Below are 16,886 nucleotides of genomic sequence, written 5' to 3' on the forward strand. Positions count from 1 at the left end.
ACACACACACACACACACACACACACACACACACACACACACATTTCGTTGCTTCTTCTCTCTTTTACCACCCTCCCTTTTCTTTTTTGCCTCAATTCCCCATCTTTGGCAGCTCCCCCCCACACACACACACCATAGCCAAACTATCAAATACTACTATTTACACTTTTAAAACATGTCCAGGAATGTAACACATCCCAAGTCCTCCACTGCTATCACCTGTGTTAGCATTATCACTTCCTGATGAAGACTATGGCTAAGACAGAGGCTCCCTTACTGCCTGTTTTCCCTCTTTATCCTCCATCTCTTGCTCACAATATCTCAACATGACGGCCATCAGGTCCACAGGGTTTAATCAGACCTGCATTATGTCTCTCAGCATAAAGCAAAACCTTTTATTTTTATTTCATTTTATTTTTTTATTATGACCTACAAGTCTCTGTCTCTTGCCACTCTCTGCCAGGATTCTATTTACATACATGCCTGATGCACTCTGGGAAAAGGATTTTTTTTTTTTTTAATGGAGGGGTACCAGGGATTGAACTCAGGGGCACTCAACCACTGAGCCACATCCCCCGCCCTATTTTGTATTCTATTTAGAGACAGGTCTCACTGAGTTGCTTAGCACCTAGCTTTTGCTGAGGCTAGCTTTGAACTCATGATCCTCCTGCTTCAGCCTCCGGAGCCAATGGGATTACAGGCATTCTTCACCATGACCAGCTGCAAAAAGGGATTTTTAAACAACAACAACAAAATATGTTTTTGTAGTAACACGTGCCTAACATAAAATGTACCATTTAACTATTTTTGCAATACAGTTCAGTGGCATAAGGTACATTCATTGTTATGCAACCCATCCTTCAACTCCAGAAGGGTTTTCAACTTCTCAAACTGAAACTCTGTATACATTAAACAATTACTCAAAAACTCACATTTCTCCCCTCCCCTAAAGCCCTGGAAATCACCATTCCACCTTGTTTTCTGTGATTGCAAACTTTTTAAAGGGTGATAAATTATTGATTAATTTCAATCATCTTGAAGTTTTTCTTTTTTTTCCGCCCTTCCTTCCCTTCTCTTCTCTTCTTCTTCTTCCCTCCTCCTCCCTTCCCTCTTCCATTTCTTTCTTTCTGTTATTGTAAGAACACTTAACATGAGGTCCACCTTCTTAACAGAACTTTGGGTGTACAATATGGTATCCTTATTTACAATGCTGCCCAGCAGATCTCTAGAACATATTCATGTTGCATAACTGAAATTTTACACCCTTCAAATGACTTTCCATTCCCCCCTCTCCTCAGCCCCTGGTAATTACTATTGGACTCTCTGCTTCTATGAAGTGGACTATTTTAGATATCTCATATAAGTAGAAATAATGCAGTATTTGGCCTTTTGTGACTAGTTGATCGAACCTAGTATAGTGTCCTCAAGGTTCATACATGTTGTCACATATGGAGAATTTTCTTTTTTAAGGCTTTTATCCAATAGTTGGATAAAAGAAAATGTAGTGTTTACATGCAAACACTACATTTTCTTTTATCCAACTATTGGATAAAAGCCTTAAAAAAGAAAATTCTCCATATGTGACAACATGTATGAACCTTGAGGACACTATACTAGGTTCGATCAACTAGTCACAAAAGGCCAAATACTGCATTATTTCTACTTATATGAGATATCTAAAATAGTCCACTTCATAGAAGCAGAGAGTCCAATAGTAATTACCAGGGGCTGAGGAGAGGGGGGAATGGAAAGTCATTTGAAGGGTGTAAAATTTCAGTTATGCAACATGAATATGTTCTAGAGATCTGCTGGGCAGCATTGTAAATAAGGATACCATATTGTACACCCAAAGTTCTGTTAAGAAGGTGGACCTCATGTTAAGTGTTCTTACAATAACAGAAAGAAAGAAATGGAAGAGGGAAGGGAGGAGGAGGGAAGAAGAAGAAGAGAAGAGAAGGGAAGGAAGGGCGGAAAAAAAAGAAAAACTTCAAGATGATTGAAATTAATCAATAATTTATCACCCTTTAAAAAGTTTGCAATCACAGAAAACAAGGTGGAATGGTGATTTCCAGGGCTTTAGGGGAGGGGAGAAATGTGAGTTTTTGAGTAATTGTTTAATGTATACAGAGTTTCAGTTTGAGAAGTTGAAAACCCTTCTGGAGTTGAAGGATGGGTTGCATAACAATGAATGTACCTTATGCCACTGAACTGTATTGCAAAAATAGTTAAATGGTACATTTTATGTTAGGCACGTGTTACTACAAAAACATATTTTGTTGTTGTTGTTTAAAAATCCCTTTTTGCAGCTGGTCATGGTGAAGAATGCCTGTAATCCCATTGGCTCCGGAGGCTGAAGCAGGAGGATCATGAGTTCAAAGCTAGCCTCAGCAAAAGCTAGGTGCTAAGCAACTCAGTGAGACCTGTCTCTAAATAGAATACAAAATAGGGCGGGGGATGTGGCTCAGTGGTTGAGTGCCCCTGAGTTCAATCCCTGGTACCCCTCCATTAAAAAAAAAAAAAATCCTTTTCCCAGAGTGCATCAGGCATGTATGTAAATAGAATCCTGGCAGAGAGTGGCAAGAGACAGAGACTTGTAGGTCATAATAAAAAAATAAAATGAAATAAAAATAAAAGGTTTTGCTTTATGCTGAGAGACATAATGCAGGTCTGATTAAACCCTGTGGACCTGATGGCCGTCATGTTGAGATATTGTGAGCAAGAGATGGAGGATAAAGAGGGAAAACAGGCAGTAAGGGAGCCTCTGTCTTAGCCATAGTCTTCATCAGGAAGTGATAATGCTAACACAGGTGATAGCAGTGGAGGACTTGGGATGTGTTACATTCCTGGACATGTTTTAAAAGTGTAAATAGTAGTATTTGATAGTTTGGCTATGGTGTGTGTGTGTGGGGGGGAGCTGCCAAAGATGGGGAATTGAGGCAAAAAAGAAAAGGGAGGGTGGTAAAAGAGAGAAGAAGCAACGAAATGTGTGTGTGTGTGTGTGTGTGTGTGTGTGTGTGTGTGTGTGTTGGAGTGTGAGGAGATGTAAAGTTGAGCTAAGGAAGTAGAACAGGACCTACTCAGGTTAGGGCTGAGATGAGCACCAGCTGTGCCTATGTCCTCACAGCTCCCAGACATGACCCTCTTCCAGAGATGCCCATGATAGTATCCTTTCATTTGGTGCTTTCCCCACTGCCGTCCAGTGGTCAGTGAGGTGCTGGCAGATGTCCTGAAGCCCCGGCAGCCCTAGCAGCTGCCTGGAATCTGTTCAGCTGATGTTCTTTGATGTGCTGCCTTGGCCACTTGTCCAGGTGCAGACGGTCAGGAAGAGTTTTCCTTGCAAGCACCTTTCCTTTGTCCTTCATGCACCAACATGTATGAATGGACGGGGAAAGGTGCGTAATATAATTACACATTTTAAAGAAAAATCTTTTTAAAAAATCAACAGAAGTACTTACACCATTTGAAAATGTCTGATTTTATAATCTGATGCTTTTAAGCCATGACCTACAACTAGACTATAAAAAATGCAGACTTGGATTTTTACCTATAATTCACATATGCACCATTATATATATGCCATGATAAATGACACAGAGGGACAAGTCTGCTGTCTTGGAGGTGGCATAAATCAGATCAGGGCACTCCCTACTCAAAACTTCCAGGCTCTCTTTCTTATTCAGAATGAAACCCAGGGTCCAATGGTGGCCTCCAGAGCCCTACAGGAACTGGCTTTATTGCCACATTTCTGACCTCTTTTCAACCATTTTTCCTGTCATGTACTTGGTGTCACCTGCAGTGACATCCATGTGATGCTCTGAATACCTGGAAGACCCTCCAGGGTCAAGGTGTTTGGTGGAGCTCTCCTCTCTGGCCACTTCTCTTTGCTCATAATTGCAGGTGACCTGCCTCTTGTGTCATACAGTACCACTCTCAGCTCTGTTGTTACCACCTCCACTGACCTTCTCTGTGTACACATCTAAACTTGTGCCAACCTGTGACTTTGTGTATAACTTACTTTTTTTCTTAGTATTTTCTTATTTGTTATAATTAGTTATACGTGACAGTAGAATGCATTTTGACCCATCATACTTAAATGGAGTCTAACTTCTCATTCTTCTGGTTGTATATAATGTAGAGTTACACAGGTCATATAATCATATATTTACGTAGAGTAATAATGTCTGATTAATTCTATTATCCTTCTCCCCCCTCTACCCCTTCCCATCCCTTTACTCTCCACTGTCTAATCCAAAGTACCTCTAGTCTTCCCTAGCATCCCCCACATTGTGAATTAACATCTGCATATCAGAGAAAACATTAAGCCTTGGGTTCTATTGGATTGACTTATTTACTGAGCATGTTATTCTCCAGTTCCATCCATTTACTGGCAAATGCCACAATTTCATTCTTCTTTTAGGCTGAGTAATATTCCACTGTGTGTGTGTGTGTGTGTGTGTATTACATTTTCTTTATCCTTTCATCTGTTGGGCAACTAGGTTGATTCCATAGTTTAGCTATTGTGAACTGTGCTGCTATAAACATTGATGTGGCTGTGTCACTGTAGTATGCTGATTTTAAATCCTTTGGGTATAGACTGAGGAGTGGGATAATTGGATCAAATGGTGGTTCCATTCCAAATTTTCTGAGCGATCTCCTTACTGCTTTCCAGAGTGGTTGCACCAATTTGCAGTCCCACCTTTCTCCTCATATCCTCACCAACCTTTATTGTTGCTTGTATTCTTGATAATTGCCATTCTGACTAGAGTGAGATGAAATCTCAGTGTAGTTTTGATTTGCACTTCTCTAATTGCTAGAGATATTGAGCAGTTTTCCATATATTCTCATGACTTACTTTTCTCCTTAGTCTTTACTACATGTTTGCTTGTTTATATACTTTCTCCCCTATTGAAAAGTAAATTATATCAAGGCAAGAGATCAATTAGGATGTTTTCTGGTGTGAACCCTGTCCTACAACAGTGCCTGGCACAACATAGGTAGTTGGTAAAGATTTACTGAGCCAAAAAAAAAAAAAAAAAAAAAAGTGAATGTGTTGAACTTTGTAACTGTGTGAAGCACTGTGCAGTTGTCTACTTTCCAGTTCTTGGAACGCTCACCACTGCCCACAGTCCTTCCTCCCCAATTGGCTCAAAAGCAGGCTCTCCTGGTTCCGTTTCAGGCGTGTGGCTTTGGATCACCTGGTCCTGTAGCCTCCTCTTCCACTGCATCCCCATTTACACCATATGCCCATGCACAGCAAACTATTCATCCACACCCTTTCAATTTCCCATGCCTTCTCCCTTGCCCTCCATCTGCTGAATCATCTTCCCTACTTTTGTTCCTGGCAACCTCCTACACTAACATCTCTCACCTTTCATGTCCCCGCTGGTGAACTTTCCTCTTATGGTCTCATCCCTGCTGGATGCCCACACTCCTGTTTCTTGGTACATTGTGTGTATTGAGCTTTTCCTACACCAAACTCAAAGAAAAGTTTTCCTTCGAATTCACAGTCTCCTTGAGGGCACAGTTATAATTTATTTGTATCCTTGTATCCCGGCTCCATCTCAGCACTTTCCATAGAGGGGTTCAGTAAGCGGCCACTGAATGAATACAAACATAGTTTGGGGTAACTCTGTAGACTGAGGGGTTTTGAATGCCTTACAATTTGAGCTTCAGGCAGGAAGCCAGAGCCGCTCTTCTATGATGCGCCAGTCTTGTAGCTGAGCAGGAGATGAGTGGGTAGCATCTCACTCTTTCACTCAGCGCTTGCTGGAGTGAGTCATTGGGAAATGACTAGTGCGGTTCAGCTTAAGGACAGGCCTGCACGGGACTCAATGTCAGTGTGGCCAATGGTTTGGCCAGTGACTAGAGATGAAGTCGTTCCAGGGATCTGATTCCAACTGAGGAGGTTCAGAATCTGAATCAATGATTCCAAATCAACTGGAAAGATATCGCAAATGGGATTCTTTTTTCCTGAGTGTGTTCAGTCTCTAGTCATATGATCTATGTCTTCCTTCGTAGTAGCCTTTACCTTTATTTTTATAAGTTCAATGTCCTCTCACCTGGGATGGAGATATGCAAGGAAGAAGGAGGAAGGTTGTTCTTCAAGAAGACTGTGACAGAATCAACAGAGATCAGGAATACAAAAACACAAAACCAAACAAAAACCATGTATGCTACTAGTATTGCTTCAATCACTTGTTTTCTAGCTAAGAAATGGACATGAAAACCAAGATTAGGCCTTCTTTATTCTTCTGTGGCATAGCAACTATTTTGTTCAATGCCTGCTTCTTTGATTTACTTTCTTGCCTTGCAAAAGTACATTCTTGAGTTTTTTAGAAAAGGTGCTTTGGAAGTCCTTCCCTGTCAAAGTATTTTTTATTTAAGGACATACTGAAATACTAGCCTGTAATGGCTGGGAGTAGAAATAAAGTTTAAAAATGATTTTCCTTCAGAATGAAAACACATTGACTGCTCCTCATAAGACATGTCTATTGCTATCTTCTGGTTTCTTTAGAGGATATCCTTTTTCTTTCTTCAAGATCTTTGGGTTGTCTGAAGATCATGAGCCTGTGTCAAAGGCTGCATTTTTAAAACAGCTTCAAATTCGTTAGATTTATTAAGTCATAGACTTGAGTAAGTTTCAGTCCCTAAAAAGTATCAACAATTATTGTGAGTTGATAGTTTTCTCTCCTCTCTTTTCTTGACTTTCTCAGGGACTTCTATTATTCAAATACAAGGCTTCTGCAATGATCATTTGTCTCATATTTTCTCACCTACTGTATAGTTGACATATTTGCTTCCCCTTGAGGTGTTACCATTTCTTTGATTTACTTCCTTTCTTTGTAGAAGTATATTCTTGGAACTTCTGAGAATTTTACTTTGCAGAGCATCTATTATTTTGTTAATAGATGTGATTGTCATTTGTCTTTATTTCCAGAGTTCTTTGATTGCTCAGCATGTCTTTGTTTTGAAACTAAAAGATTTTCTTGAGTTTCTCTGAGAATAGTATTTCTATTTCTTTACTTATCTCTGTTTCACCTAGTCATTTGTATGTTCATTTTAATCCGCCCTCCCATACCACTGGATCTCCTTCTTTGTCAAGAAATCCCTGATTTTCCATTGGTGTTTAAGGAATTAGTAGCTGGTGTCTTCTTTCCCAGGGATCACATAAATGATCCAGTGGATTTACAGTGTATTAGAGTTGAAGTCCCTTTGCCTCTGCTAAACCCCAAGTTAGGATTAGCACTGTAAGAAGTATTTAATGGCCTCTGAATTCCCTTAAATGACCAAATAAGAAGGACTATATTTGGGGCACTTATAACTACAGTAGAACCTTAGCTTTGATTACCATGTCCTTTTCCTCAAGAAAGAGAATCTGAATGTCCTCTCTGGTTGCTGGCATAGAAAAAGGTAACCAAGGTATTGGGAGATAGTCTTTTCTTTCTTTCTTTTTTTATTTGGGGGGTGGTGGGGGGGTACCAGGGATTGAACTCAGAGACACCTGACCACTGAGTCACATCCCCAGCCCTGTTTTGTATTTTATTTAGAGACAGGGTTTCAAAGATTTGCTTAGTGCCTAGCTAAGTTGCTGAGGATGGCTTTGAACTCTCAATCCTCCTGCCTCAGCCTCCAGAGTCACTGGGATTATAGGCTTGGACCATGGCACCCGGCTTGGTATTGTTAACTGTCTGTCATTTCTTTAATTTGTTTTCAGCCCTGTCTCTCTTTCCCTTCACCAGACCTCTTCCCTCAGTTGGGCTCCACTAGGTAGAGTGTATCTCACCTGTTCTGTGGGCCCTGATAGCAGATCATGTGCAGGACAGTAGCTTTCTTTTCTTCTCTTTTTTATATGCTCCCATCAACTTCCCTCTTCTGGATATTTGTTAAAAATCTGTTTGTTGACATCTCCCTCGTTCTCTTTTATTCTTAAATATTTTCAGAAATCTGATGTTTGTCAACATTTTATTTGTAAATAATATTGGAATTATAGGAAAGTTGTCAAAATGGTAGTGTTTTCTTTGTCTTAATAACTTATAGAAATCATAAGTTGATCAAAATAAAGAAACTGATATTTGTATAATGTTGTTAGTTAAAACTACAAATTATATGTGGAACTGTAAATTTTCCACTAATGTCTTTCTGGGATTTGAATCAAATTAAATCCCCACATAAAGCTTAGATGTCAGACTTCCTTGGTCTTCCAACATTTAGTAATAGTCTAAATATTCCTTAGTTTTTTTTGTTGTTGTTGTTTTGCTTTTTGTTTTTGTTTTGTGGCCATGACTCTTGAAGAATACTATTAGTATTTTGTTAAATGACCTTGTTAAGTTTTTTCTGATGTTTCACCATCATTAGACTTGAGGTTATATTTTTGTAACAGGAATACCTCAGAACCAATCTGCCTTTCTTCATACATCTTACCATGGAGTATGGACCCAAAGGGCCATATCTCTGAAAATATTAACCTTGCTCACTTAATTAAGGTAATGCCTGCAAGTCTTCTTTATTGTAAAGTATCTAATTTTTTTTTCCAGTGCGATATCTTTGGATAGATATTTTGGTAGTATGGAAATACAATGTTTCTCCTCAAACTTTTGCCTAGTAATTTTAGTATCCATCCATAAGTCTTGCCTCCATCAAATATTTCTGTCTTGTTCAATTAGTGATGTTTCTATTTTCCCCATTATTTCAGAGTTGTTTGTTGATATTTTTCTGTAAGGAAGAGTTATTTTCTTACTGTTTCTGTCTCTTTTCACTCTGTGATTTATTTATCATACTATGGACACATGAATACTTACTTGATTTTATGAATATGATCCATAGTATAATTTTTAACTTTTTTCTTAAAATTTTTCTAGCGTTGGCCATTGAGAGCTCTTTTGCATTGGTTCCTAAGTTCTGTTGACATCCCCTCTTTCCTTTTTGAGCATTTCCTTAACCATGTCATGACAAGATGCCTTAGAGTCCCCTTCTGTTTTCTGTGGGTGCAGTTCTGGAATCAACCACTTCAAGGATCCCTGGATACTTTTATTGGAGATTAAAATTAGAAAACAAAATCTGAATAGTATGTATGTTTCTTGTTACAGATGTGTCATTGTTATTAGAAAGTTTATACATATGCATGCATTTAAAGTTATTTCTATGTCTATTTAATTGATATATAGTAAAAGCCATGAGTTCATAAGTGTATCCTTATATTACTTTTTAGTAGGATATTGGGAAAGATAAGTATGTTTGGTTAGCCATCTTCAGCCAGAAAATACAGTCCTTCAGAGAAAACATTAAATAAACGAATTCGAGTGTTTGTTCTAAGAAAAATTTTCTATTCTTCCCACTTGATGCTCCAGTACAAGTGTTTTAGTTCTTCCAACATTCTCTTCGTTCACTTTGTATTTCTGTAACAGAGTATCTGAAACAAGGTCATTGATATTAAACAGAAAATTATTTGATTGATGTTTCTGGAGGCTAGGAAGTTCAAGACTTTGGTGCTAGTTAGTGTCTGGCCAGGGCCTACATGCTGTCCTAACATGGTGGAAAGGCAAGTGGGAAAAGAGAGAGGGAAAAAACAAAATAGAACAGGAGAACATCATTTTGTCAGAGTCCAGGCCCATAATGCTGGCATGAATTCATTAATTCCTAATGATTAATTTCTTAGAGCCCCTGCCAATACTCTTACAATAGCCACCAAATTTCAACATGAGTTTTGGAAAAGATATTCAAACCATTAACAGATAGATACCCTAGATTCTTTGAATAAATGTCAATCCAGACTGTCATAAATAGAAGAATGCAAACAGGTCCATGTACATTTGTTAAATAATTGCAAAAATGAAGAGATCTGTGGTGTCTTCATTATATCAGTTTCGGGGGGGGGGGTGTCAAGAAAGAGTTTAAGGTCAGCAATAGGAAAATATAATAAGATTCAGTTCAAAATTCAGCACATCTTTAAGCCAAAACAGTGTTTGGAACATAATAGGTACTCAATATGTGTTTGCTAAAAATGAACGAGTAAACCTTCACCATCATCACCATCTATGAACATCTGTTGCCATATAGGTTAGTACATAATTAACAGCATATTTTTGAGTATAATATCACACTGCTCTGTTCTAATCATGCACAACTAATTCATTCAACATACTACTATTCAACAAACTACAATTGTAAGCATGTATTATTTTATGTGAAAGGAGTCTATAAGATAATGTGTTTTTTTTCCAAAAATTTCTGTCATTTTTTTTTCAAAAATTTTTGTCATTTTCTTGAGTGACTTCAGATGTATAGGATTAGTCCTGTGAGATGGAACATTTTGAAAACCTGTGTGAAATTGTAAAACCCTTATGTGTGTGAATGCAGGAATGATCCAACAAAGGTGTTATTTGCTTAAGACAAAAACCAAATTATTTGTTCTTCAAGAAAGTACCTAGGATTAATAAAACTAAGTAGAGTTTTGATAAAACATTCTTGCTTCATTGAGAAAACTTGCTCCAGTATCTCAACAACACATGGCTATTTTGTTCATATGACAAATAGTGAATTAGTTATATGTGACACTTTTTACAATGTAAGAGCTGATGTTATTGGCGAGGGAAAGGATCCAATATATCTCTTCAAACAATAGAGCTATAGTAGAAATTCTTAATTTTATTGAAAAAAATAATGAATTTAATTGTACATAGTAAATAACATTAAGGTTTTACAAGTTTCACTGATGGGCTATCCAGTTTTATGTGGTTTTCCAATTATTGGAAGGAATACCATGGAAATCATCTAACATGTACATTTATAAGCTCGAAGGATAAAATTTGCATGATCGTGGTAAAGTTATTAAAATATTTAATTAATTTACATCTCTAGATAAAGTTTATTTACATCATTTTTTATTTTCTAAGTTTAACAACTTCTCACTTATGACATGAAATTTATTTTTAAATGTAAAATTAATATATGATCATTGTAGAAAATCTGGGAAATTTACACACACAAAAATTAAAAGAATTATTCCACTGCTCAAGAAAAACCACTTTAATATTTGTCTTAGATATTTTTCAGAAACACACTGTAGAGAACATATTCCTTTTAAAATCATGATAGTGTGCATTTGCTCCCATTTTATTAAAGTCTTTGAATTTGTACATTGGTACGCTGGTCTCAGGCCTGGGTGACTTTTTTAAAAAAAAATTCATCAAGTCCTGTGGCATGCACTCATCATTCTTCCTCAAAACTGACACTGATGAGAGAGGGTTGGGGGCTCTGAGAAGGTTGGAGAGGTAAGTGCTGATGTGTCTGAGTGGGGCCAGCAGGGGCTGCTGTCATGGATGAGCTGCCACATTCCTGGTGTGTCTGACCTTGGACTCACTTAACATTATAGTCTGGATTCTATTAAGGAATTTTGTGTTTTTCCTTTGTAAGAGTCACCCCCTACCATGACAAATATTTTAAAATATTTCTTAAAAAAAAAAAAGTCAGGAAAGCAAACTTTTTCCCAAAAGAAATTTATAGTTCAAATTTACACCAAGTTCCCACTAACTAGAGCAAGCTAGGTTTTTGCTAAAGCTTCGATTTTCCTCTGTAAAACATTAGTCACTCCCTTGGAAGAAGAAGGCTTTTTTTTTTTTTTTTAATAGGCAGTAGGATAAAACAGCTACAGATGTGCATGTAATATGATGGGTTTTAGAATGTACCTGCAGAATGCGGGTGTGTGTCTATGTGTGTATATTCAATTCTGAGAAAAAAAGATGAAAGAGAAAAGGCTGAATTGGAATGCAAAAATAATAGTGATGCAGTATTAAGGAAATGATGTGTTTTTGATCCATTCAAATGGTGTTTTCTTTACCCATTTTCTTTATTCCCGGGAAGTTCTGAAAGTTGTGCCAAGTTGTTTTCACTGAAACAATTTTAAAAGTATGTGCATTTCCCATGTGTGACTATTGCCTTTTTACTGTGCAGGACTGTCCTGATGCCTGTGGCCAAAGAGTTTGATCCAGACATGGTCCTGGTTTCCGCTGGATTTGATGCATTAGAAGGCCACACCCCTCCTCTGGGGGGGTACAAGGTGACAGCAAAGTGTAAGTCTCTCATTCAGGACTTTATGAAATGCTATGCTATCATAACATCTTTTAGGATTTTGGAAAGACAATATGTTTCACACAAGTCCAGTAAATTTTGGTGATTTACTGCACCAAAATGATTCAAATGGTGTTTATTGCTCTGTCAGATTCATGTCTCAGTGAAAACTGGCCTTTAAGGAAAACAAAGTTGAATGGTTTTTTTAGTGAACTTGGTGGGACATGTCAGGACCTTTATACCTTTCAGGAGTCCCATTTTTCATTTAAAGACAGAAGTGATAGGGCTTCTGTTTAAAATATGCTGGAAGAGCTACTGGGTTTTTTTCTGCAAGAAGAATGGAAGTCTTTGTCTTTGTTTCCTTGTACATGGTGTGGAGATAGCTATTTTTCAATAGTGTTATGCCCTTCCAGGTTCAAAGGCAAAAGTGTAGTAGTCTCCTTGCTCACAGGCTCTGTGTGGTCTATGAAAAATTCTCGGAGTCTCTACTAGTGTTCGCTTGTGTTGCAAAGCTGAACTTTTTGTCTGTGTTCTGTAGTAACCAGACACCAAACCAAGAAATGAATTTTGGTGTTATATTACATTTAAATAACACAATTCAATGGAATTTGGCTAGAAATGAGGCTTTCTTTAAGAAAGAAATTTCCTTGCTCTGGGTGTGAAAGTAAGGCATATGTATAGTTCATGCATATAAATGTATGCTGGCAGGATAGGTATCTATAAAAGAAAAAATGTAAAATTACACAAAGAATAGGAACCACTATTGTATATTTTAGGGAGAGCTGAAAATCAAACAAAACAAAAACAACCCAAATAGTTTTAAGTGGGAGAGATGAGTTTGGAACAAGTGTGCTGTATTAATTTGAAAAGAACCAAAGAAACAGCATCATGCCAACCTTTGTTTTTAGTTGGCTGCTCATGTGAGAGAGTTTTCTGTACTCTAATTATTCCAGTAACATTGTTAGGTAGTAGCTATTTTTAACATCTATTATTTACTCAGAGTTCTTGGTGCCTTGTTGTCTATTGAAAACATATTAAAACAGGCAACTCCACAAAGACAAAAAAACATAATAATGCATAATTTTGCTAAAATTCAATAAAGAGGTGTTTGCTTATGTCAAATCTATCTTTATGATCCTTTTTTGTTGTTGTTCATGGAATTCAACTCAAGTAGATGTCAGTTTTGAATTGAAGATAAAACTCACTTGGGTTAAAACTGGTGAATAGTTTAGTTTAAATTTAAAAAAATAAAAATAAATAAAGTACCCCAAATTAAGAAAAAACCCAAACAATACAAAACACATGGAAAGCAAAGAAAGAAATCTATAAAAGGTGCTCCTTGCCATTGGATCCAAAAATATCTCTCAGGGGAGAGGAATGGTAATCTTTCAGGACTTTTTCCCTGCCAAGGGGGAAGTTGTAACATGTCCATTTCTGAAAACTAGCTGGAAGGGATTAATCTTTTTGTTTGCTCATTTTTTTTTTTTTTTGCCAAATCTAGTTCAAATCTCAAATGTCATCTTGAAAGGTAGAATAGAAAGTAGTAGTAGCATGTTTTTTTTTTTTTTTTTTGGTTATGAATGTAAGAAATATGAGTTCTACCACTCTACCACTTTTAGTTTCAGTATCATGTTAATCAGCTTTCCATTACTGTAACAAAATACCTGAGATAATCAACTTACAGAAGAAAGGTTTATTTTGGCTGACAGTGTGGTTGGTTGGTTAACCTGTTGCTTTGGGGTCTTTGCTGAGGCAGTACATCATGATGAAAAGTGTGTGACAAAGCAAAACTGTTCACCTCATGGCCAGCTAACAAAAGAGAGAAGACAGAAACAGGGTGCTACAGTTCCTTTCAAGGGCATGCTTCCATTGACCTAAGGATCTCCTACTGGTCCCCAGCTCGTAAGGTTTCCACCACTTCTCAATTGCACCAAGCTGAGGACTAAGTCTTTATTTACCACATGGGAATCTTGGAAGACACTTAAAGGCCAAATAATAACAAGAAGAATGCAATAAAACCTTTTTTTCAATCCATTTGCATTGTTATGCATTTGGGGAGAGCTCTTCATTGCTTTCTGTCCCAGAGTAAATCTGAATATAATCTTTACCCTCTCCCCCCACCTCTAACCCCTTTATATCTATTTCTTCCCTTGAATATCTTTTCTACGCCAGAAACCATACACTTTTTTTGTTGGGTGCCTGTTTCTTAAGAAAAGCAAATAGATAGGCTAGGGTTGTGGCTCAGTGGCAGAGCACTTGCCTAGCATGTGTGAGGCACTGGGTTTGATCCTCGACACCACATTAAAAGATAAATAAATAAATAAACAAATAAAAAGTTAAAAAAAGAAAAGAAAAACAAACAGATGCAGGTTTTAGGTGATGTAACAATTGCCCATTTGTTGAATATTTGCCTATTGATAAGGCATAGATACTCAACAAGGAGAGAGGATCTTAGACTCCAAAGAGATTATAGGAGAGGCAGTCCAAACCAATTCACATGTTTCATAGATAAGGAAACTAATTTTTTTTTATCATCTGAAATAGCTGGGGTTAAAACCAAAATGCTTTTCCTGAATTTGTACTTAGATGAAATTGCTTGATGCATTTACTAGATTTTTCCATTAAAGACAAAATCATTTTATCAACTGCATGTTAGTAGAGAATTTGCATGCACACTTTACAGTGGCCAAATTCATGCCCAAGACCCTTATCTTTACTATCAGGGACTGTGATAGACACTAACAACAGAGCCTCACTGCTGGGCAGCTGTATATATCATCTCCTGTAGGCTTTAGTTTGCTGGCGCTATTTTCTAGTAAGGCTGCCACACTAACAGGGTAGAAGCCGGGGTTTATGGGCAGCTCTGCAGTTATCCCCCAGTGGTTCACCATTGGCTTTCTTTGTTTGCTTCCTAACCACCAGGCTCTTACTTTAGTCTGAAAGTTCAGGACAGGCAATTAAAACTGGGCTCCTGTTGTCCCAAGGCAGAAATCACCTCCATTTGCAGGGAGTCCCAAAATGAAGTTAGAAATGAGCTAAAAAAACTCACATAAAAAAGTAGGTATAAGATACAAAAGCAAATTCCTCTCCTAAACTTTTTGGATTCTGGCCACATTCATCTGTGTTCCTAGTAGAACACTGAATAATGTTAGAGAGTTATTTTGAGGCTATTATGTCAGACATACTTAAGTCTTATTTTTTTAGCACCTTGAATCAATCTTTTAAAATAATTTTTTAATATCTCCAAAAGAAAAAGAGAGGGCAAGTAAAACAGCAGAACTTTTTGTTTATTTTATACATCTAGTTAGCAATCTAAAAAATAAATAAAAAGAAAAACAAAACAGAAAGGTAGGTATATGTCAAAAGTCCCAGCCTGAATTTAGACGTGGTTAAAATTCAATGGATTTGTGACTAGTGCGTTTTCCATCCTCCCTCTCTTGTGTTTAAGGACCAGGCTTAAGTTCCAACCTTCAAGGAATAAGTAGCTTTATTTCTTGCCCTAAGCCCAGTGTAAGAATTATCTTGAAGGTATCAGTTTATCATTTTAAATACACTGGTTCAGATAGAATTGTCTTCAGGTTATAGTTTGAGGAGAATCCAGGGCTGGGGTTGTGGCTCAATGATAGAGCACTCACCTAGCATGTTTGAGGAACTGGGTTTGATCCTCAGCACCACATAAAAATAAATAAATAAATAAAATAAAAAGTACTGTGTCCAACTACAACTAAAAAATAAATTTAAAAAAAAACAACAAGATTCCATGACAACTCAGTACCAGGTTCAAACAATAACATCGATTCACCATATTGCAGTCCCCACTGGCTTTCTAGTATTGTCAACTTAAACAAAAAAGAACAGACTAGGTTCATTAGTTCAACATCATTTTTTAAAAAAATATTTATTCTCACATTTTTATTGTCATGTTATAGTTGTACATACTGATGGGATTTATTGTTACATATTCATACATGCACACAGTACAAAATGTGACAATATAATTAGGCCAATATCACTTCCTAGCACTTCCTATTTTTTAATTTTTTTATTTTGAGACACGGTCTTGATAAATTGCTGGGGCTGAATTTGAATATACCATCCTCCTCCCTTGGTCTCACTGGGATTAAAGGAGTACAACACCACACCCAGCAATTTTTATTTTTATTTTATCCCCCTCCCCAGTATTGCAGATTGAACCCAAGGACACTCTACCATTGTAGTTCAAATTCATTTTATAACAAGATATATTTTTTTTCTTCGATTTAACACATGAATGCATTCTACTTTCTTTGGTATATGAAGTCAATTCCTGTGTACAAATTGCTTTTATCATGTGGATAGAACTTTTTCTGGCTTTGGGATAATGCAAAAGTCCTTGTATTATGATAGTGTCTCATAAAAATAGGTTCCTTTTATATAAAATATGTTCCTTTAGTAAATAGTTTATAGTCTGAAATATAAATCATTTCCCTTGGAGAATACATAGTTTTTTTCAGAAATACTAGTTGGAGGAAAAAATCAAATAGCATATCTTAGAGTCTTGAATTACTGTCTTCTCTTTGACAGAGAGTTACTCCTTTTGGTAATCCTCCTATAATTGCTAAATGAATTCAAGCTTTGCTATGAGTTATCCTGGGGTAAATACAGAAATTCTCTGATTAACCAGTCCTAAACACAAGTTTCTAAAAAGTTAGGTGCTAATTCAGTCTACAAATGAATGCCAAGACACAAGTTTTATCAAAATATAAGGCTAAGTTGGTCTATGCCAACTGTTAATAATGATGTATAGGCTTCATCCTCTGTGTGTGTGTGTGTGTGTGTGT

General features: G+C 37.0%; 1 protein-coding gene across 19 annotated transcripts in view; it reads left to right on the forward strand.

Annotated features, from left to right (window-relative positions):
- Hdac9 (histone deacetylase 9) overlaps nt 1-16,886 on the forward strand; it is an 863,294-nt gene that overhangs the window by 731,836 nt on the left and 114,572 nt on the right. For all 19 annotated transcript variants that reach the window (XM_048799672.1, XM_048799670.1, XM_048799674.1 and 16 more), the window contains one exon: nt 11,950-12,068. In XM_048799672.1, coding sequence (XP_048655629.1) covers nt 11,950-12,068 — 119 coding nt within the window. The remainder of the gene's footprint in view (nt 1-11,949; nt 12,069-16,886) is intronic.

This window comes from Marmota marmota, unplaced genomic scaffold (assembly GCF_001458135.2).
Source record: "Marmota marmota marmota unplaced genomic scaffold, marMar, whole genome shotgun sequence".
In the NCBI taxonomy this organism is placed as follows: domain Eukaryota; kingdom Metazoa; phylum Chordata; class Mammalia; order Rodentia; family Sciuridae; genus Marmota; species Marmota marmota.